The 23,138-nt window shown below is 38.7% G+C and overlaps 6 protein-coding genes across 6 annotated transcripts; 5 read left to right on the top strand and 1 right to left on the bottom strand.

Annotated features, from left to right (window-relative positions):
- The first annotated feature begins 2,098 nt into the window (after positions 1-2,098).
- Positions 2,099-7,398, top strand: LOC145212831 (uncharacterized). Its single transcript, XM_080081091.1, has 4 exons — positions 2,099-2,486; positions 2,701-4,178; positions 4,244-5,005; positions 5,122-7,398. Exons 1-4 carry the CDS (start codon positions 2,099-2,101, stop codon positions 7,396-7,398), a joined length of 4,905 nt encoding a protein of 1,634 aa, XP_079937217.1.
- Positions 7,399-8,740: 1,342 nt separating this feature from the next.
- On the top strand, positions 8,741-9,795 carry LOC145212794 (zinc metalloproteinase nas-14-like). The gene is made up of 2 exons (XM_080081041.1): positions 8,741-9,403; positions 9,557-9,795. Exons 1-2 carry the CDS (start codon positions 9,319-9,321, stop codon positions 9,793-9,795), a joined length of 324 nt encoding a protein of 107 aa, XP_079937167.1. The 5' UTR covers positions 8,741-9,318.
- A 630-nt stretch (positions 9,796-10,425) lies between these two features.
- Positions 10,426-15,004, top strand: LOC145212830 (thrombospondin-1-like). The gene is made up of 9 exons (XM_080081090.1): positions 10,426-10,526; positions 10,948-11,021; positions 11,576-11,764; positions 12,340-12,412; positions 12,676-12,770; positions 13,193-13,367; positions 13,884-14,023; positions 14,439-14,521; positions 14,938-15,004. Exons 1-7 carry the CDS (start codon positions 10,426-10,428, stop codon positions 13,945-13,947), a joined length of 771 nt encoding a protein of 256 aa, XP_079937216.1. The 3' UTR covers positions 13,948-14,023; positions 14,439-14,521; positions 14,938-15,004.
- Positions 14,380-15,620, bottom strand: LOC145212829 (uncharacterized). Its single transcript, XM_080081089.1, has 2 exons — positions 14,997-15,620; positions 14,380-14,487 (listed from the first exon to the last, which is right to left on the bottom strand). Exons 1-2 carry the CDS (start codon positions 15,618-15,620, stop codon positions 14,380-14,382), a joined length of 732 nt encoding a protein of 243 aa, XP_079937215.1.
- Positions 15,621-15,718: 98 nt separating this feature from the next.
- LOC145212828 (uncharacterized) lies at positions 15,719-19,760 on the top strand. The gene is made up of 6 exons (XM_080081088.1): positions 15,719-15,803; positions 16,314-16,375; positions 16,550-16,577; positions 16,885-17,008; positions 17,464-17,610; positions 17,689-19,760. The coding sequence occupies exons 1-6, from the start codon at positions 15,719-15,721 to the stop codon at positions 17,891-17,893; spliced, it is 651 nt and encodes a 216-aa protein (XP_079937214.1). The 3' UTR covers positions 17,894-19,760.
- Positions 19,761-19,825: 65 nt separating this feature from the next.
- On the top strand, positions 19,826-21,532 carry LOC145212793 (uncharacterized). Its single transcript, XM_080081040.1, has one exon. The coding sequence runs from the start codon at positions 19,896-19,898 to the stop codon at positions 21,039-21,041; it is 1,146 nt and encodes a 381-aa protein (XP_079937166.1). The 5' UTR covers positions 19,826-19,895; the 3' UTR covers positions 21,042-21,532.
- The last annotated feature ends 1,606 nt before the right edge of the window (positions 21,533-23,138 follow it).

Here is a 23,138-nt window from a genome sequence, read left to right as displayed (position 1 = left end):
AATATTGTCAAAACGTCCAAGGAAAATAACAGCATTTCAAATTAATTTTCAGTACAGTGTATAATACGTTTTATTTGACTTCGAAGAACTAAATTTGCTTTTTTGTAAAAGGTAATTTTACAATCAGAACACATTCAAAGGCAATCCACATTGTACCCGAAATTTTACGTTTTACAAATACCCACACGGAAAATCAGCAAAATTTATCACACTAATATGACAATATAGTGACAAAGGCATGATTTAAAGTTTTTGTGGGCAAAAAATCAACAGCTCTTTGATCAAAAAATCACAACAAATATACAGTTAAAAGATAATGACAGCCTATACTGGGTGTAAAACAATTTTAAATAAATGTTTTTGGAACAGATTATGCTTCCAACAGTTTGTCTGCGTCGGGTGTCAAGGAAGAAATACTTATTTGGTCATGGTTGTCATGGCAATGGAGAGACGCAAAATCTATCTTTGAAGTTTTCGCGGAAATCCATTTCTGTCGAAATATCTGTTTTGAATGTAATGATTGTTAAGTGGCCCTGCGTACTTTAGGGGTTCGTAGAGCAACCTATGTTTTTAATGTTGCATGAGAAATAAAAAAGGGCTTAGTATCTGATTTACCAACGTAAACTGGCCCGAACCCGGCCTGCACTCGAAATTTAGTAAAAAAAAGCCCAAATTAAAACTTATACTCTTTTACCAAACCTAACGTGATGAACTGGCCAGAACCCGGCCTGCACTCGAAATGTAGTAAAAAAAAAACGAATTTAAATCTTTGGTGAAACTGCTGCAAAAATGATGCTGTATGCAAACTCAGGCTTAAATCAAGTTTGATTTTCTTAAACCTATCTCCAAATTACCCCCGTAAAACTTATACTCTTATCTGCATAATATCGTGTTACAACTTTTTGGAACAATTTGTGTTTAATGTAAATATGATTTTATCAATTTTCGGTTTAGTATATGTGGGATTCTTTCATCTGACACTGGCACAAAAACACCTTACCTGAAGTAAGGATCCTTTTTCTTTGTACAAAGTCACCACTGCCACGATAGGAACACACAATATAGAGGATAATGACATCATCCAACCTATGACGTTTGCCCACATCGGGTAAACGTAATCTCCAATAGTTAGTGGTTCCCATTCAACGCAATACACCGTCAATACAGTCTGTTACAGCGAGAATTAATTGTTCCGCTTGGCTGATTTAAGTTCTCCTTTATTCGTGACGTATTGAAATATTCATCCGCGATAGAGCATGTGCTTTGAACGCCACGTTTTTGTGAGCTGCGTTAGTTGCTAGGTTTGCAGTCAATTTAAGTGAATTTATCCTAATTTCTTGTGTCTATTTGTTTATAGTGAAACTGTAAATGATAAAAGCAATAGCTAAAATGCTGAATTGTCAGTTGTGGAACCTCTAGCCGCGTGCTAGTAAAGCCCTGGTTACCCAACAGTTGGTATGTTTTATGTTCTTATTTGATTTGTGTTTAACTTGTGTTAATGTGTATTCTAACCGTAACTGGACTTATTAAAAGTAATTTGGAAGTAATCTTATGTAAAATATGACCGATTAATGTAGATTTAATTTGAAACCTGCGTGTACTGTTAAAACTGCTTATTGTGTGATGGTCGCTATGACGTCATAATGTATACGTATGGCTTATGTGAGTTATTTGTGGTTACAGAAAAACCGTTGCCGTTGCTATTGACGTTGTCGTCTTGGTTTATTCGTCAGCGTTGCCTTTTATCGCCAAAAAAGAACATTCGTTGCAAATGCAAGAGTGGGTCGTCTTGGAGGACAGGCTGTAGGACGGACGCGTTTTACAAAAAGGGTTATCTAGTGTGACGAACGGCGCAGGGCCAGGCTGCGCACCTAGCGGTCGTTACATTAAAGTTTTTCAACTCACGGAAAAACTGTTGAAAAATAAAGTTTTTCAACTGATTGAAAACAAAGTGTTCAATCTACGGAAATCGTTGAAAAATAAAGTTTTTCAACTCACGGAAAACTGTTGAAAAATAAAGTTTTTCAACTTACGGAACTCGTTGAAATTGAAGATTTTAACTTTGGACTTTGAATTGTGCATAAGAAAAGTTAACAAGATGGTTGAATCTCAACACACTCTTGACAATTTAGTTAAACGACTGAACTTGGCATATCAAGATGCAGAGGAAATTATGATTGATTCCTCGAATGTGCAACAGTTAAAGGAGAAGATTTCATCCATTGATGTTTTGTACGACGAATGTGTTGGCAAACATACAACACGACTGGATTTTGTAAAAAAGAAAAAGGAAAGAAGGACAATTAATGCTGCGCTCTCAAGTTTGCGAAGTGGCAAGCAAGAATTTGATGCGCGCACAGAAGAATGGTTAGAGGAAGTAAGGCGTTCCAAACCGCCTGAACACTCAAGCAAGGAACCGTCTGTCAGCGATTTTGGTTCTAGAAGCAAGACTGGTTCATATGCTAGTTCGAGGTCGAGTTGCAGACGTACTGAGGCGCGTGTGAAAAAAGAAGTCGCACTTCTAGAAAAGGAGTTTCTGCAGAAAAAGATGGAAGCAGAAAATAGCCTTTTGCAGAAAAAAATGGAGGCAGAAAATAGCCTTTTGCAGAAAAAAATGGAGGCAGAAAGCAATCCTTTTGCAGAAAAAAATGGAAGCAGAAAGTTTACTTAAATCCTCTGAAAATCAATTAAAAATTCTAGAAGCTGATCATAAGATAAAGACTGCCACAGTGGAAGCTGACTTATGGGAAAGGACATCTTCATCTGGGTCATGTTTTGCTGGATTTCAGCCAGAGAAGCAAGTTGAATTACCAGTCCTCTTCTCACCTGAGACCAAACCCGAAGTAGTAAAAGAGGAAAATCAAGCATCAGACTCCGGCATTATTAACAGAAGCAGTTCAGAAGCGCAGGTAACGGACATTCCGTCCTCCTCGCGTTGCGAACCTAAACCAAAAACGGAAGCACTGAATCATGAGCCGGAGGTGAGTGACCTGTGTCGTGTTGCTGCAGTCTTGAAGGCTGGGATGGAGCTTCCCAGACCACAGCTATTATATTTTGAAGGTGATCCGCTAATGTACACGCGTTTCATGATAAGCTTTGACGAAAATATTGGTCGACGTGTAGACAGCGACAGTGTGAAGCTTAATTATCTCATCCAATACTGTCGAAAAGAAGCACATGCAATGATTGCCTTCTGCATTGGCCTTCACCCCCTGGAAGGTTACCGAAGGGCTCGAGAGTTGTTATTCGAGCGTTACGGACGTCCTATTATTATTGCACGTGCGTACGTGGATAAGCTAAGTCACTGGCCTTATCTGAAATCCGATGATACTGACGGATTGATAGAGCTAGCACAGGCATTAGAAGAGTGTCTGGTGACCCTGACTCATCTGGGATACTTCGCAGACATCAACAATTTTGAAAATATGCTGAATATAATAAAGCGGTTGCCGTTTGCACTGCAAAGTCAATGGAGAAGACATGCAGCTAAAATCGAAAGGAATGGGGAAGAGCCTCGTTTCTGTCACCTTGTTGAATTCGTTAAGAAGGAAGCGTACATTGGAACCACGATGTTTGGTCGAGTGTTGGGTCCTCGGAAGGACAGAGATGCACAGAAAAGGCGCAGCAAATCTCCTTCGACGAGGTCAAGAGCATCGACTCATGCGACATCGGTTGCTCCGGGAAACGAGCGTAAGGCTGAACCGAGAAGTCCTCAGAAGCAGGGATGTCCCTTGTGCAGTAAATCGCACGACCTTGGCAATTGCGACGTGTTCAAACGGAAGACCTTTGTAGAGCGAAGGAAGTTTCTGCGTCAAGTTCGGCTGTGTGACAATTGTTTCGTAAAGGGTCATATAGCAAGAACATGTAGTTTACCAAGCTCTTGCACCATCGGCGGATGCCGTGGAAAGCATCACAACCTTCTGCACTGGACAGAATGGAAGACTTCTTCGACTGCACCCGTGTGCGAAGCGTCTACGCAGGCCTCAGAAGAGAAACCGACATCATCAAATGCAACTGTCACCTGGACTTGTATGAGCACTCATGCAGAGAGTGTGTACCTTAACATAGTGCCGGTAAAGGTTACAGCCAGTAATGGCAGAAAGCTGGAAACTTACGCTTTTTTGGACCCAGGATCGACTACAACCTTGTGTGACAAACGACTGATCAAGCAGCTGGACGTCGGGGGGGGGGGGGGGGGAGAAAGACAACGTACTCCTTGACCACTGTCAGTGATAGGTCACAGAGAAGAGAAGGTTTGGCCGTTGATTTAATGGTGGCGTCGCTTGACGGGAAGCAATCCGTACGATTAAATGACGTTTTGAGCGTGGACAGTTTGCCAGTCTCCCCGAACAGAATACCGGAAGGGTCGCTTTCGCGCTGTGCTCACTTGCGTAATTTAGAGTTTCCTGTCTTGCCCCATGGGGAAGTCATGTTGCTCATTGGAGCAAACGTTCCCGAGGTGTTCTGGATAAATGATGAACGAAGAGGCGGAAGAAAGGAGCCAAGTGCCGTGCGTTCTATGCTCGGTTGGTCGCTTGTAGGTCCTTGTCATAGTAATGGTTCAAGAAGTTCACAGATACGGGTGAATTTTGTAACCTCGCAGGACGAAACGTTGCACCAACAGATAAAATGCATGTGGGAAAGCGACTTTGGCCAAACCGCGTTATCACCCAGAACGACACTGTCGAAAGAAGACAGATACGCATTGAAGCAGATGGAAAGCTCAGTCAAGTGTCATGACGGACACTACCAACTGCGATTGCCATGGAGACCAGGTGCTCCAAACTTGCCAAATAACCGTGCTATGGCAATGAAGCGTTTGTCATACTTGAAACGGCGATTGGAAACTGATTCGCAGCTGTATGAGAAGTACAAGCAAACGTTGGATACCTACTTGAACGAGGGTTATGCCAGACGTTTAAAGGGCGACGACAAGGAGCCGGAAGATGGCGCTGTTTGGTACCTGCCGCATCACCCGGTTGTACACCCGCAGAAACCAGGAAAGGTGAGGGTCGTCTTTGACTGCGCCGCCAGATATCATAATATTTCGCTGAATGACCAGCTTTTGCAAGGCCCAGATTTACTCAACAGTCTTTTGGGACGCTTGTCCGATTTCGCCAGGAACCAGTTGCTTTTGTCGCCGATGTAGAAGCGATGTTTCACCAGGTAAAGGTTGATCCGATCGATACATCTGCACTAAGATTCGTTTGGTGGCCTGAAGGCGATTTGTCGCGTGAACCCGTTGATTACCAGATGCTGGTGCACATATTTGGTGCAGCCTCGTCTCCTTGCTGTGCTGGGTACTGTTTGCAGAAAACTGCCGAAGATAACAAGGAGAAATTCAGTTCTGAAGCGGTTTCGACAGTGAAACAAAACTTCTACGTGGATGATTGTTTGAAGTCCGTAAAGAACGAAGACGATGCAATCAAATTGGCCGGCGAGTTGCGTAAATTGTTGCAGCTCGGAGGATTTCGGCTCAGAAAATGGGTGAGCAACAGCGAGCGTGTGTTGTCGTCAGTCCCAACCGAAGATAGATCTGTACAGTCCATTGTATTAAATGTTGATGTAAAGCACATGGAACGTGTGCTTGGAGTGTTGTGGAATTTTCGCTCCGACGTGTTTGAATTTGACGTAAAGGTCAAAAGGAAGCCTGTAACGAGGAGAGGAATACTTTCCGTGGTCAGCTCCTTATTCGATCCCCTGGGTTTCGTTGCGCCTGTAATATTACATGCGCGAAAGCTTTTGCAGGAGCTTTGCAAAGAAAATTATGACTGGGATCAGGAAGTTCCACCGGATATAGAAAAGAGATGGAACGCATGGATTTCTGAGCTTCCAGGTCTATCAGAAATTAAGATTAAAAGGTGTTTTCAGACCACTGGACTTGAAGTCAAGACGCACGAGCTGCATCATTTCGCAGATGCGTCTTCCTGTGGATACGGAACAGTCGCATACTTGCGAACAGTGGATGGACAAGGCAATGTGCATTGTTCTTTTGTTACTGGAAAGGCCCGTCTTGCGCCTTTAAAGATGGTGTCCATTCCCAGATTGGAATTGACCGCAGCTACTCTTGCTGTTAAGATGGACCAAGTTTTAAGGCAGGAACTTGACTTGGATATCGGACGATCCGTGTTTTGGACCGATTCAACTGCAGTTCTGCAATCCATTTATAACGTAAATAAGCGTTTTTGTACCTTTTTCGCGAACCGTCTGGCGAAAATTGAGGAAGGATCCGACGCGTCGCAGTGGAAGCATGTTCCTACAGCACTGAACCCAGCTGATGACGCATCTCGTGGGTGTACTGTAAAGGCTTTTCTCCGAAACAAGCGTTGGTTCACCGGACCTTCGTTTTTAGGCAGCGATGAACGACACTGGCCTACGAATCCTGTGAATACCAAAGATGTTCCCGAGGAATATTTAAACATGAAACCGAAGAAAATGTTGGCTCTGCATGTTGCAGAGGAGCAGTGCTTGTTTGATGATTTAATTTGTCGCTATTCTTCTTGGAAGAAATTAAAGAAGGCAGTTGCTTGGCTCCAGCGATTCGTTGACTATCTGCGTTCTCAGAAGGACCACCAGCTATCCAAAAGACTGACTGTCGCTGATCTTGAAAGGGCTGAGCTAGCGATTGTCAAATATGTTCAAGGAAGACAGTTTTCTGACGAAATAGAGGCATTGTGTAAGTGCGAAGACTTAGATCGCACCGGGAAGAAGAAAGTCATGAAGAAACTGCCATCAAAGGCTTTGCATAGACTCAATCCTGTTTTGATTGATGGTGTGTTGCGAGTGGGTGGCCGTCTGCAAAGAGCACCGATTCCCTTTGAAATTAAGCACCCGATGATTCTCCCAAACGCACATCACATTACTACTTTGATTATTCGCGAGACACACGCTAATGTTTGCCATTCCGGAATGTCGCACACTTGGGCAATTGTTCGTCAGAGATATTGGATTGTGCGAGGTGGTGTAGCGGTAAGAAGGATCCTTGGAAACTGTGTGTTCTGTCGAAGAAGAAATGCTTCAGTCTCGAAACAAATGATGGCCGACTTACCTGTTGAGCGCACGACTCCGGGTGAGCCACCGTTTTCATCTGTGGGTGTGGATTACTTTGGACCCATACTCGTAAAACAAGGAAGAAGTGAAGTCAAACGATACGGTTGCATCTTCACGTGTATGAACGTGCGTGCTGTGCATTTGGAAGTAGCGCACTCGCTTTCTACTGACTCATTTATTGACGCTTTCCGAAGGTTTATTGGAAGACGCGGAAAGCCCAGGCGCATTTTCAGTAATAATGGAACGAACTTCGTCGGCGCTGAGCGCATACTGCGCGAGTCTCTTGAAAAATGGAATCAAACTCACATCGAAGAACGTCTTCGCCAGGGGCGTCGACTGGTCATTTAACCCACCTGCTGCCAGTCACATGGGTGGCGTCTGGGAACGTCTAATTCGTTCGGTGCGCAAGATCTTGAATGTATTGTTGGGATAGCAAGTGCCTTCTGACGAGACGCTGAGTACGCTGCTTGTTGAGGTCGAGTTCATCCTAAACTCGAGGCCCTTGACTCCCATTAGTCTTGATCCTGCCGACAGAGAGCCTCTGACACCGAATCACCTGCTTTTAATTGGGCGACATGATATCTCGCCACCCGGAGTATTTGTGAAGGAAGACAACTACGTTCGACGACACTGGCGCCAGGTCCAGTACTTGGCCGACCAGTTTTGGGTCCGATGGACAAATGAGTACCTGCTGACGCTACAGACGCGTCAGAAATGGCAATTTCCGAAGAGAACCTCGACGCTGGTGATCTGGTCCTGTTGGTCGACAACTCGGCACCACGAGGAAAATTGCTCACCGGAAGAATCGTGGAAACGTACCCGGATAAGTCCGGGTTTGTGCGAAGTGCTTTGGTTAAAACGCACGTTGGGTCGTTCAAACGACCGGTCGCAAAGTTGTGTTTGATTATGAAGGCTTAAAGTGTTGTGTTTGTTCGTTACGTTTTCCTTTCTCGCTGTTTGTGTGTTGTAAAGATGTTCTCATGGGTTCGCACATCGTCGGGGGGTATGTTACAGCGAGAATTAATTGTTCCGCTTGGCTGATATAAGTTCTCCTTTATTCGTGACGTATTGAAATATTCATCCGCGACAGAGCATGTGCTTTGAACGCCACGTTTTTGTGAGCTGCGTTAGTTGCTAGGTTTGCAGTCAATTTAAGTGAATTTATCCTAATTTCTTGTGACTATTTGTTTATAGTGAAACTGTAAATGTTAAGAGCAATAGCTAAAATGCTGAATTGTCAGTTGTGGAACCTCTAGCCGCGTGCTAGTAAAGCCCTGGTTACCCAACAGTTGGTATGTTTTATGTTCTTACTTGATTTGTGTTTAACTTGTGTTAATGTGTATTTTAACAGTAACTTGACTTGTTATGAGTAATTGTAAGTAATTTTAATGTAAAATGTGACTGATTAACGTGGATTTAAGTAAGACCTGTGTGTACTGTTAAAACTGCTTATTGTGTGATGGTCGCTATGACGTCATAATGTATACGTATGGCTTATGTGAATTATTTGTGGTTACAGAAAAACCGTTGCCGTTGCTATTGACGTTGTCGTCTTGGTTTATTCGTCAGCGTTGCCTTTTATCGCCAAAAAAGAACATTCGTTGCAAATGCAAGAGTGGGTCGTCTTGGAGGACAGGCTGTAGGACGGGCGCGTTTTACAAAAAGGGTTATCTAGTGTGACGAACGGCGCAGGGCCAGGCTGCGCACCTAGCGGTCGTTACACTCGTACTCGGTATCGAAATATTTTGTCTCAGTTTTCGATACCAACGTGCGAGTACCGAAGGCCGATTTACACCACAAGAATACGGGCAACTTTTGGCCAATATTTGCTTCGGACAGCACAAAATTGGAAAAAAGTTCCGCCAGTTTACGTATATCTTTTTCGCTATCACGTGGAAATTACATTTTTCGGCATGTGTGTGTGCCCCTGACCATGGCAGATAAATTAGCCAATGATATACAACTAAGTACAACACTACACTTAAGTACTCGGTATCGAAGGTATATACATGTGGTACTCGGTATCGGTACTCGCTTCAAAACCTGGTATCTTCCCATCACTACAAATAGCCATCTTGCCTAAAATGTTTTCTGTTTTTTGCTCCATCAGCATTATTGTACTTAAAATGTGGAAAACTCAGTACCAAGTTGTTTCTTGACCATACAACCAAACTTGTTTTTAGGTCTGTAGTTGGTAGAGTTGGAGGCCGACAAGAAGTTTGGATTGGTGATGGTTGTGACAATGTTGGCACTGTTTTACACCAGTTGATGCATGTGTTGGGATTCTGGCATGAACACTCAAGACCAGACCGGGATGTTTTTGTCACAGTACAATATAACAATGTTGCTAAAGGCATAGTTTTTTGTTGTTATACTATTGTTGGTTAAGTTTTTTATGTGTAATTATGTGTCATTTTATGCAAAAAGGATATGTCATACAATAATGATTGTGTAACACCTATTTTGGATAACTTGCAACACACATTTTTGTCTTGTGTGTTAACATAAAGCAAACACAATTTTAAGAGACTTGGAAAAGGTCTTGCAAAAAGTTTGGATTCACCTTACGACTTGTCATCTATTATGCATTTCAATGGATATTCATTTTCGACAAACTCCATGCCAACGATTTTGGACAAAAATGGAAATACTGTCACTGCACAAAGAAGTGATTTAAGCAAAGAAGATATTGCAGAAATTAACCAACTTTACCAATGTGTCATTACACCCAATATGGATGGTTAGTTTCACACATATAACTTAAATAAATTTACTTAATGATTATGGTTAACAGCGCTGCATGTAGAACTTTTGCATTTAATTAGTTTGTGAAAAAGGTTTCCTAATGTGCTATGGATGAAAATAATTTGAACCCAAGCAAACATTGTGGTTTATTTTTTTGTGCTAACCCCGATCAGTTCAAATACTTTGTCAGAGATTTAAGTCACACATAATGTTATTATTTACATTTTAGTCGACAGAAACCACATTTAAGCAGATTTATGTGGAAGGTAGCATTTAGTGGAACATGTGTTAGTGAATATGTTAAGATAAAAACGAATTCATAACTGGGATCAGCCCTGAAGCCATATGGAAATGCTTGGTGACCGACTGATCAGTATGACACCATGACATATTTGTATTGTAAAAAGGAAAGCTCAGCAAATACAGTTAACAGTAAAAAAGTTAATGACACTTAATATGCTTTTAATTGATTCCTATCATACTTTCACATATCAGCAACACAGGATGGTGACCACTGGGGTGATTGGAGTTTATGGCAACCTTGTTTAGTATCTTGTGGCAAAGGTCAAAGTGTAAGGGTCAGAGAATGTTTGGACAGTTTAGATTCGGTGGTTTACAGTGGTAGATGTGATGCAAGTGGAAGTTTTGAGGCAAAGGAATGTTCAGGTGCGACATGTACAGCAGGAATGTGGGGCGATTGGTCAAGTTGCTCAGTCACTTGCGGTGAAGGAGTAAGCACAGGTATTGTTTGTTTGTTTGTTTTATTTTATCCTCGGTGAGCGGTAAAGCCGGAATGCATTATGCTCACAATGAGTCTGTCATACAGCTGCCTGTTGCAAGTCTGATGAATCATTTTTTATTTGATTTGTTTTTTATTTGACTTGGTGAACACAAGGCGGTGTTGCTAACCACTTGGCCATCTTGGTGACCACTACCAAGCTTAGTTTGAAACTGACTCAATTAGAAAAGATTTGCCATAATGGCTAGTCTATGTAGCAATTAAACACATTGTGTAAATTGTTGGTAACTTAATAATTTGTCAATAGAAATAAAGTTAGCAGACAGTTTTGCCATTTAATGGGTCTTTTTTGTTATTTTTCCCTGCACGTTTATTTGTCCAAATTAAACTTCAAAACAACTTGTTTTATCCAGAGCATCATGTTGTCATCCAAATGTGGAATATGAAACAGAAACAGAAACATGTTCGAACCCAAATTGCTCACCAGGTAAACCAATTATACCAGTATTATGTGTCAGAAGGCCTCCCTTTATTCACTGACAATTCACTTTGCCTGTGCACGTATATCCGCTTAATTGCATATTTTGTTTAAAATGTCAGACTCTAAATTCCAAGCATAATACCTGTTACGACAAAAATTTGGTTATTTGCATTCAGTATTTAGTTCAGCAATATTTTAGGTGAATGACATTCAGTATTGACTATCGAAATAGGGAATTGATGCAAGACAAAATAAAACTATTGTTCTGTGATACTTACACAGCAAGACTATTTGTCAATAATTCGTAGTGAGGCAAATTGCTGTACTCGGCAGAACAACTGTTAATATATAATGAAAACATTTGTTGAAAAATACCAGTGTGGCTTAAAAAATGTAATCTGCTCTTGATTGCAAGATTGAAATATGACAGAGCAAAAGCTTGCTACATATGACTTATATACAAAAACATAAAACTGCCACCCTTGTTAATTGCTCACATAAGTTTGAATGTGTGGCTGGCCATATTTGTTTGTGTTGCAAATTATTTAGAAATTGTGCAGGTGTATCATACTGGAATGCATGGAAGGAATGGGGTCAGTGTTCTCACAGTTGTGGAACAGGTTGGCATCGCAGAACACGACAATGTGTTGATGTCACGTGGAAAGTCATTCCCTCTGAAAACTGTCCAGTGATTCAGTCTGGAGCTGTTGAAATTAACACATGTGCAACACAGCAATGTAACAACACTGGTAAGATCAAAATGTTTGCATGTTTTAAAACTGCTTTGCAATAACAAAATATTTAATGTGTTTAAAAAAAGGATGTTAGGAAACATTGTCTTTTGTTGCTTTCTACTTTGACAATGGGATTTTCAATTTTTTAAATTAAATTCTGAAGTTAACATGCTCATTCCATATTTTCAGCATAGGGATGGGCCGAGCAGAGCCAGAACTCGGTAGCGAGCATTGCTGTCTTTGATGCTCGGTGCTCGGCCGAGTAGTTGCAAAAACTGACCCGAGCGTTAAATTTGCATGTTCATGGCGTGCTAACATTCAAAACTAATGTTGGAAAGGGTATCCAAGAACAAATATAACTGTTTTTTAAATGCGTTGGATATAAACATGTGTTATTCTGGGGCCTGTACGGTTTAATACAATGCTGGTAATGTAAGGGACCTTGGAAAGCTACAAAATAGCATGGAATTGGCAATGTTCATGGCATCAGAACACTTGTAGTTTGACCTATCGCTATTCCAGCATGCATCGTTGTTTTATTAAATCGTCATAAGATGCAGAACTTTACTTTTTGTGTCTCATTGTTTTAGCTGCTCCTGGCTGGAGTAATTGGGCTCCATGGTCATCTTGTTCACGGACATGTGATTCTGCTGTACAAATTAGGTGAGCAATAAGAAAATGAAATGTTTTTTTTTTCTTATATTTTGTGACCAACAAAGTTACACACCCTGCCCTGTATGGTTAAAATGGCAGGTTTAGATAGTTCAACTGCCAAATCAAACCAAAAACGTTCAGAAAAAAAATAAAAAGCTTAAAAAATGTAATATTTAGTAAAACTCATTGTTGAATCCAAACTTCTTGTTTACCAAGTATTTGCAAGTTTAGAATGAGACAGTTTTAACTAACCAATCATTTTGTGTTTCCAGGCATAGAAAGTGTCCACCTGGTGGTAAATGTGAGGGGGTGCGAAGTGAAATGACACTGTGCTCATTGGATCCTTGCCCAGCAGCTGATGTACTAGGTTTATACATGAATATTTTGTCTGAAACCTATATTATGGTTGCAAGACCTGTTTGTTAAACAATTTGCCCTTATTGCTTATACAAGGCCAGTTCACTGATAGTAATAACAAATTGTTGCAAAACCATGTTTATTACATGACCGACAATCCTAAATGTTCATACAAAAAAGGCCTATTTTCTGTATATAATAGCCAACTTTCATATTTCGTTTCATTATTAAAAAATTGGGAATCCTAAGTTTATGATTTTTTAACAAAACACTTCAATAATTGCATATATTTGTGTGATTAATTGCGTTAATTGCGTGTTGCAATGAAAAAAATTGAAAAATTTGCATTGAAAATTAACCTTATTCGTATTTAAATTTTTCTACTGTTTTTAATTGACAGTAGAAATATAATCAGTATTTCTGCGTCCTTAGAACACTTATCGATCTGGGGTCCATGGAGTGGTTGGTCACTGTGTAGCAGGTCATGTGGAGAAGGGTTGGTAACAAGACAAAGATTTTGTTACGGTGAAAACTACGAGATTGTGTCAAAATGTTTGGGAAGCAAGGCTGACAGCAGACACAAAATTGGACTGCGTGTTTTAGACAGGTACAAATTTTGTTTTGAAATAAACAACTGTTCGTTTGTTTCTTTTTTAATCTTGTTGGTCATGTAATGCCTAAATGTGTTATGCTTACAATAAATTTGTTGGCAAGATTGTTCACACTAAACATATAGCGAAATCAGATGCTTCTGCGAAAATTCAGTAATTTTAGCTATTCTGTAATGAAAATAACACAAACTCTGTTTCATGTCATTATGTTTTTATAGAGACTCATAATGTTGTAGCACATGCATCTTCACAGCCATCTTTCTTGAAAGAGACATATATTAGTATTTTGCGCTTGCTTATTTAAATGTCATAACAATCCAAAAAGCATTAGACACTTGCATTTATCATGAATGTATAAACAACCAGTTTAAACTATCTAAATGCATTGCCATGTGTGTGGTATTTCGGACAAAAATTTAAATCAAATAAAAACAGGGGTGGCAATGCATATGTTGTGACAATACACACAAACACTGTATTGAAGTAACTGAAAGTATTTGTTTCTTTTATAGCCATGTTTGGGTGAAGAAAACCTTGGTGAGAGCGGTGAAGATATTGATTTGTTTTCTGCGATAATAGATTGGAACGGAGTTTGGTCAATATGGTTTAAGAGCGAATGCAGCGCAACATGTGGCAAAGGAACCATTGAAAGGTTCAATTAACTTTTTAATTTAACTACAAATCAGCACTTAAGTAACAAACATGTTTTTATTATGGGTCCCCTTACTTGAAGGTTACACATATTGTTTTTGTCAGTATTTGGTCAAGAAAGAGTACTTCAAATTTATTCTAATTTTGACAGATGTTAGTTATTAATCGGAATAGCTGGCACGAACCACTATTATTTAGCAAAAAGGTTGGCACGCGAAGTCATTACCACAAGTAAATAACAAGCAAATTGGCACGGTTGCTGACCCCTGAAATAGATTATATATTATGGAAGTATATTAGAAAGCTACTTTCTAGTTCACCTTAGTTTTGACTTGAAAACAAGCGAAACATTAAAGATTATATTGTGTAATGTTGCAGTGCATTTTTTATGATGTAATTTTTTTGTTTAAAACAAGAATTTGCATTGGTGGCAAAGTTGGTGAGAAGGGATGTATCGGAAACACGCTAGAGATAACAAGTTGTGACACAATGATATCGTGTAAGTTTTGTAAATATTTTCAGTAAGTAATTTTGTCCAAATGATTTTCATATAAAATAAAAAAAATACAAGTCGGAGTTTTTTTTGTAAAGAGATACATATGTTTAATCAAGTTTATAGAGCTCTTCTGGCAAATGTGATTTTATTCCGACGTTTCGACGTCCTATACAGGTCGTCTTCATCAGGGTAAATAACACTGAATGCGACTAGTACAGTGCACGATAAACAAAAGAAAAAAGAATAGAACGCAAGCACGTAACAACGCAACGAAAACACCGCGGGATAACGATTGATTGGCCCTCTAATCTTTAAGCAGGTGCCTGTAGCACGCTGGCAGCATCACGTCTGTTTTGATGTTCATTGTGCTGCCCCGTTGGTGAATATTCCATGACTCAAGAAATAGTCTTTTCCTGTAGTCAGGCTCCCGGGCCACAACAGATGCCGCATTGAAATCAATACGATGGCCTTGTGATACCGCGTGATTGGACAGGGCCGACTTCTTTGCGTCGCTGTTGGCAACATCCCGTTGATGTTCTTTTTGGCGGGTGTTGAGTGACCTTCCAGTCTCCCCGATATATATCAACGGACACTCGGCGCAGGGAATAGAATATACAACACCACGTTGTTCAAGGGTGTCGATTGGATCTTTCGGGTGACTCAGTAGCTTGCGGAGAGTATTGGCAGGTTGAACGCCAACCGCTACGCCGAAGTCACGCATCATACGCCGTAGAATATCCGTCAATTTCGGTATGTACGGAAGTGTCACAAAACCCTCTGTTTTTGGATGGGTCACGTGTTTGGGACACGTTGCCCGTCCATCACGGAGAATCCAGTTGGGGTAGCCGTTGTATTTCAAGGCTTTGCGAACCTTAGCCAGTTCTGCCTCGCAGTCGTCGCTAGGAGTGCACAAGCGTCGTGGCTGATCTTTTAGGGAACGAACCACCTCCCTTTTTTGGAATGTGGGGTGATGAGATCGAAAATTGAGATACCTACCGATACTCGTTGGCTTGTGGTACACTCTCGAGTACAAGACGCCGTCATCGGTTCTTGTGGCTTGAACATCTATCAATGGAAGACAGTTTACCGATTGGAGTTCCATGGTAAACTGAATGCCTGGTTGCGCCTCGTTGAGATGCTGTAAAAATGCATGGTGTTCTGTCTTTAAGGCTATAGTCGTTTAATATCCTGGATGACGCGATGTCCATCGCCAATTCCACAGGAACACTTGTAAAAAGTGACACGACGTCATACGACACGATCACCTCTTTGTTGGACAGGGGCGGCAACTGTTCTATCTCTTGAACAAACTTGGACGAGTTCGAAACAGTCCATTCCGTATTGCCCACAAGCGGAGAAATAACTTTCGCTAGGTACTTCGCAAGATTGTAGGTTGGAGTACCAACAAACGAAATGATTCATGTACTGCCAATGATTTTTTTTTTGCCATTAGTTATATTTCTGCCAATCTCTAGTTAGTTTAGACATTTCAATTGGTGGAAACCATTCCGCCACTCAACATAATGCTGGACTTTTTTAACTTGCATCTACAACTGTTTTCGGTGTTTAACCATATGAAAGATGTATGCATCATTGATGGAGACTTATATTTATATTTATATTTATATTTGACAATTGAAGTGTTTTGCAAATTTGGCACAAATTTTTACATCATGGATTTAATTTTACAATAGGTGATGCAAGTGAAATTGCTCATGGGGTAAATGGGAGGAATGGTCAACATGCTCGGAAATCTGTAACGGCACAAAATTCCGATACAGAACTTGTTTTAAAGGTGTTGTGTTATCCGATACCTGTACTGGTGCTGATTACCAAACTGTTTTATGCAATGATGAGGTAAATATTTGCAGCTTGAAATTATTTATGTTGATTTTATTCCGATTTTTGAAGTTTTACTTAACTTATATAAAGGCAAACTATATATCAATTCTGTATAATGACTGGAGGCAACACTCATCCGTATCTTGTAATTTTGTGTTTTTATTGTAAAAAATTTTGATGTTTTTTCAGACCTGCATCAGTTCAGGAAATGAAACAGGTGAAATTGTTTTTTACTTTACAAAATATTTTTATAAAATGTTCTTTAGTTATTGAATTAGTCAGTGTGCACAAAGTTTTTGAAGAAATGTTTTCCATATTTATAGTGTCACTTGTTCAATTTTCTAAGGCAGTAATATAATAAACAACAAATGAATACTTAAATTATTGCTGATAATTAAATAGAGTGAAAAAAAAAACAAATTTTTACCAGTGGTATAAAAAGAAGCCATTATTTTAACTATTTAAGTTACAGGCTTGAAAATATGTTGTAAAAAGTTAAAGTAGATTTTGCTTAATTTATTCAGATGCGATGGGTAGTGGGATTGTTTCACTATTTGAGCTGAATTGTACAGGAGGTTGGGTAGCTTCGATCGACTTTAATGGTGATGGTTTGGGTGATATTGTGTGCATTAAAGAATTAAAACATATGTAAGTAGTAAAAGATTTTTTATTTATAAATTTGTTTGATCATATTTTATATGTGAGTATGAAACAGAATCTGTTTTAGATTTCTCTATATGGTAGGTGTCATTTTTTCTTGTAAATGTGTAAATTTAGGTAAAAAAATGTGTTTTATATTGGTAAATATAATTGAAATGTGATTTTAAAGTAACTTACCCATTAATGGCCAGAAGCAACAAAATAAAGTTAGTAGTTAGCACTGTAAGAAAATAATTGAAAAAATTCTGCCTCATAAAATGTATATTGGGGAGTAAATAATTAATTTTTTAACCAAAGTTCCACAAAAACACAGTTTGCCCAATAATGCCATAATCATTTTAAGTTTGCTAGTTTATTGTCAAATATTTTCAAACTTACCTGTTCTAAATGAAGTTTGTGTTTTTAACCTTTAATCTCGTCTGAACTGTTTTTTTTTCTCGAAGGCAATTATTAGAAAACCAAGGAATGGATTTTTTAACATTACCTGCGATTACTAAAGAGTTTTGCAATTCATCAAGTGGAAGTTTGCTTACTGGTGATTTTGATGGGGATGGCTCAGGAGATATACTTTGCTTCGATATAGTCAACAAGTATTATATTAAGTTTATTTGAAAGTTCACTGCATGCTATTTTCTGCCTATTATTATAACTTAACAAATTTGTTTTAGAAATTCTAGAATAACTTTCTCTCGCGAAGGAGGGTTTTCAAAAACTGAACAGCACGATTGGAGTTTTATTGACTTTTGTATCGATTCTGCGGCAAAAATATCAACACAACACATGGACACTGACACCAAGTCCGACTTGGTTTGTGTGGAATCAGATGGAAGTATTAAAGTTATCACAAATAAATGGCCAGAAAAGCAACTATAAGTCTATATTATCAACTTAAGACATGTTCTGGAAGTTTAGTATGTGATTATAGCCACAAGTTTGATTGATAGTGAATTTTCGGTAAAATTATTGCATTATATAACGTGTTCAAGTGTGCAAATGACTTGTGCAGTGGTGAAAAGCTTTGAAATTGACTTAACAATTATTTTTAACCGTTATGTTATGCAAATTTTGTTGCATATGCATACATTTGCAATTCATAATTTAGGATTGGGTGAAAAAAAACGTGTGGTGAAATTAAAGTTTAACTAACAAACACAGTTTTGACGAGTGTTAAGTATTATTTATAATTTTTCATTTATAACTGTGTACTAAAGGTATAGCCTACTTGTTTTACCGGTAGCCTAATGATATTTGTGATTAAAGTTAACATATGGTTTTGTATATCGAACTATAAATTTTAGACTTTTTAATGATATTGTGTTATTTGTGTTGTATATATTTGATCCGTTATCATCTTACCTTTTATCGACACAAAATCTTGACCGGTTACGAATCTAACAAAACAAGTTTGCTAATTACTACACCGGTCATAAACTGGCTTGCGGGTATAATTGTTGTGTTCCCATGCATGTCACCGAGAAAGCCATAAACGGCTTTTCGTCGTGGTACACTCGTCATTTGCTATATGCAACCAAAAGAAAAGTATGGTTTAGATTTAGAATATAGTTAACTTGGACACGTACACTGCTTAGAACCAAGTTTCTATGTTATAGTATCGTGACCAGAACGATATGTCACACAATTAGTAAACTCACAGTCATCCAAAGCAATGGTTCCCAACCTTTTTTGTTACATTCCCCCTCTTTACCCATTTTCGAACTATTCATTCCCCCAATAAGATTAGAAACAAATATAACATACAAAATTGTAGAAATTTGAAATATCAATTTATTTCATATTACTACTCAATGCCAAATTCGCTCTCGTTGGTGCTCTGAAAATAGTTGTATACGTGGCACAGTTCGTTTTTACTACACGTGTCTTTTAAATACTGCTTGTTGACTAAAACTTAGGCAACAGCTAAAATCTACACAAACAATGACATGCAACTAAGAATCTAGGTTCATGACACATACTGTTTACTGACTGTTGACTGTTCAGTTTTTGAGCAACTAATCGACAGCCAGATTGTCAAAAACAAAAATGTCAAAACAATAGACTTTGTTACGACAATAATCGATTAATTTAAGCGCCTGAAACGTAGCATGCGGCCGAATAAAGAAATAACTTTATAATTAGGGATGTCTTTTTTAGAATCCTTTGCAACCAACCGGTTTCAAATGTGAACCGAATCCAAATTATAATGAATATCCCTTATGTATATGCTTGTATTATTTTTAACAGTTTTTATGAAATTCCTCCCCTGAATTCACAAAATTCCTCCCCGGTTGGGAACCACTGTCCTATAGTGTTATGTTTGCTCTAACACTTAGAGCCAGTGGCGTAGGCAGCCGAACATTTTGGGAGGGGCCACATAATTTGTTGTCCAATACAGATTTTTGCTAACACTCGGCGTAAAGGCCATGTTTGCATAAATATATAAAAGCATGGATTTCGTCTAACAACTTGGCGACAACAGTCATCTTTGGTAATTTATATATTCCTTTCATAGTTAAGAGACGAAACTACACTAAAATCAAGTTTCTCAACATACAACTTTGAAAATTTGGGAGGGGCCATGGCCCCTTTGGCTCCTCCCTGGCTACGCCACTGCTTAGAGCTCGTTGTTTTCGCGGAACGGTTTATGTATAACTATTGACGTGGAAACTAGTCGTGTTTTGCGTTGTGCAGTTCAAGTTTATTTAGCATTTAGTTTATTTATTAACATGTTACATTCGGAGTATTAAGTTTGTCTACCGTGAGGGGTCGGTTAAACCTGACAACGGAATTTACAGATTAATTTTGCTTTTTTACAGACACAGTAAGTTTTATTAAAAACTGTTTGAAACGTTTAAACGATTTTGTGTTTTATGGGAAGATGTCAAAAATCCACATGGGTCAAAATATCGAAGAAAAACAATTTGAGTGCAAAACTTGTGGCAAAAAGTTTGAAGCACCCGAGTATTTACGAAAGCATGATTCAAGAATTCACGACAGCAGCAAGAAAATCCATCGTTGTAGAGTCTGTGAAAAAAGTTTTGTAACTATTAGTGATCTAAAACGGCATTTGCTCAGTCACTATGGTGGCAAACGGCATAAATGTAATGTCTGTGAAAAACGATTCCTTTATCCAGGGAGTGCAAAAATACACATGTTGATTCATTCTGGAGAAAAACCTCATCGGTGCGATGTCTGTAAAAAGCAATTTCGCACATTGCAAGATCTGAAATCTCACACACGAACTCACACTGGTGAAAAACCGTATCGCTGTGACATTTGTGACAAAAGGTTCACGTGGTCGGGCAACGCCAGACGTCACATGTTGATACACACTGGCGAAAAACGCTTTTTTTGTAAAGTTTGTGAAAAAACATTTCGGACTTCATGGGAAATGAGGCAGCATATGGTTGTGCATTTTGATGAGAAACCCTACAAATGCGAGTTTTGCGAGAAAAGTTTCAAGCTACAAAACAACGCAAAAAGTCACATGATACTTCACACCAACAAGAATACCCACAGATGTGAAGTTTGTGAGAAACTGTTTCCATTTTCTTCAAATTTGAGACAACACATGGTTGTGCATTCAGAGGAGAAACCCTACAAATGCGAGTTTTGTGATAAAAGATTCAATCAACTATGCAACGCAAAAAGACACATGAAACTTCACACCAACGAGAAGACCCACAGATGTGAAGTTTGTAAGAAACTATTTCGTTTTGCTTCAGATTTGAGACAACACGTTGATGTGCATTCAGATGAGAAAACTCACAAATGCGAGTTTTGTGATAAAAGTTTCAATCGTCCAAGCCACGCAAAAAGTCACATGAAACTTCACACCATTAAGAAGACCCACAGATGTGACGTTTGTAAGAAACTATTTCGTTTTGCTTCAGATTTGAGACAACACATGGTTGTGCATTCAGATGAGAAACCCTACAAATGCGACTTTTGCGAGAAAAGTTTCAAGCTACAAAACAACGCAAAAAGACACATGAAACTTCACACCAACAAGAAAACCCACTAATGTAATGTTTGTGAAAAAGCATTCAAGACGGCAAGAGAAGTGAAACATCATGCAGTTTTGCATGAAGACAATCTTAAAAAAAACGAAAAAAAAGTTCGACAAACTGGTAACTTAAAACAGCACTTGGCTGTTCACAATAAACGCTAATGAAATTGACTTGTCGATACCATGTACGAAACTGAAATATTTTAATAAAACAATCCGTCTATTGATTTTGAGATGTATGAAAGGATTGTGTTTGCAATTATAATGTCCTGCTGCTGGAACGGGTTTAAGCAACGTTATCAGTCAACTGCCTGCACTTTAATCATTTTGTTTCAGATAAGTTGTTTTGATATTGTCTTATACCTGTTAAGTTTTATTGTTGTAAAATTTTGCTGACGGACCGTGTTGGTGTAACATGTTCTACCATTATCCACCAATTGTAACCTCAACTTTGACCGCTCTACAACAGTTACGGATAATATTACCACTTTTTTTATTGCACTGTTTTGTCACTCGTTTCCTTTGTTGTTTTGTCCTATAGCACGGTCCAAAACGAAAAAAAAAATGAAAACAAAATTTTCGTTTCGAAATTTTGTTTTGAGTTTTTTTGATTTGCGCATGGTGACGCTAAAGGACTGTGGAGTGTTGCATTATTATTTGTACTGACTGGGCTCTAATTATACGATCGTAAATAATTTTCATTAGATAGAACGTTACTTTTCACTTTTATTGCCAATCATTCACCGTTAAAGGAAATTAAAAACAGAAATTTTAATTTCAAAATAAAATTTCGTTTCGAATAACGTTTGCCAAACGAAACTTCGTTTTCAAGTTAGGTTCAAAAACGGAAATACAAGTTGGTTTGGGATCCACAAAGAAACTAGTTAAATTTTACAATATTGGTGGAAACCAATGAAATTGTAACATTATTATCAGGCAATTTCGATATTCTCGAGTTGTTTGGCGCGTCTGTAAAGTGTATAATGATGTAATTTATGATGAAAACAGTTCATTTCAGTGATAACATTCTCACCTGACACAAATTAGCGAAACATTGAGAGTTTCACATTAAAGTAAATGATAGACGTGACTGTTTGTCGAGATTAAGTGAATCTTGCACTATTTACACCAAGAGATGATAAACAATCGTGTTTGTAAACATACTTGACCGTGTGTCGGAAAATGAATTTAGAAAGGAAAATTTTGGCTTCGAAATAAAGTTTCGTTTCGAATAACGTTTTCAAAACGAAATTATGTTTTCGTGTTAGGTTGGAAAATGGTTGGTTTTGCTTACACCACGGGTTCCCAACCTTTTTACGATCTCGTACCACTTGGACGCTCTGTACTGCCACACGTACCACTTCTTGCAGAACAACTAATTAGATCGAATCATATTTTATGGAGAAGAATAACATTGTCGTACTAAAACAACACTAAAGCACCACATCTAAATTTAATGAGATTTTTGTTACATGCACTTTCGCTGCTTGAGATAATTAACGCCAACAGCATTGAATGGTTTTTCAAAGCAGGTGTGCTTATTGTTGGCGATTGACATTGCCTGTATTTTGAAGATCGTAATGATACGAAACAACAGGAGTAGTTACGTAACAATGAGAATAGGCTTAGAGAAATAATTTTGGTAAGCAAAACCGGACAAACAAAATATGAAGTTGTAAATCGTAAATTTGTAAATTTTGTGAAACAAACAGAATCTACTCGCGTATCACCTGAAAAACCTTCGCGTACCACTGGTGGTACGCGTACCACAGGTTGGGAACCCCTGGTGTACATCAATGAATTAGTTAATAAATAAATTAGAACACCAACGAAGTATTACAACACTTGTGGGAATAAATGAGACTGTGATGTAGTTTTGATCCAAATTATATTTACTCAAATTATTTTATGCAACTGTAAGGTGTAATGATGTTTTTGTGTAGAAAACAGTTCATTTCATAAATGGAATTCTCACTTTCAAAGGCCAACTCTCTATTTTAGTCGGTTGTAGCCTGCAAAGTTTCAAGTCATTCTAATGAGCAAATCAAAAATGAGAACCGCACATCGTCATTATTCGCATGGCCTGACCGTTGAAATTAAGGCACGCAGACA

The sequence above is a fragment of the Phallusia mammillata genome, chromosome 2 (assembly GCF_965637545.1).
Source record: "Phallusia mammillata chromosome 2, kaPhaMamm4.hap1.1, whole genome shotgun sequence".
Taxonomy (NCBI): Eukaryota; Metazoa; Chordata; class Ascidiacea; order Phlebobranchia; family Ascidiidae; genus Phallusia; species Phallusia mammillata.
Note: the sequence above shows the minus strand (reverse complement) of the source record. Positions and strands in the feature narration are given on the sequence as shown.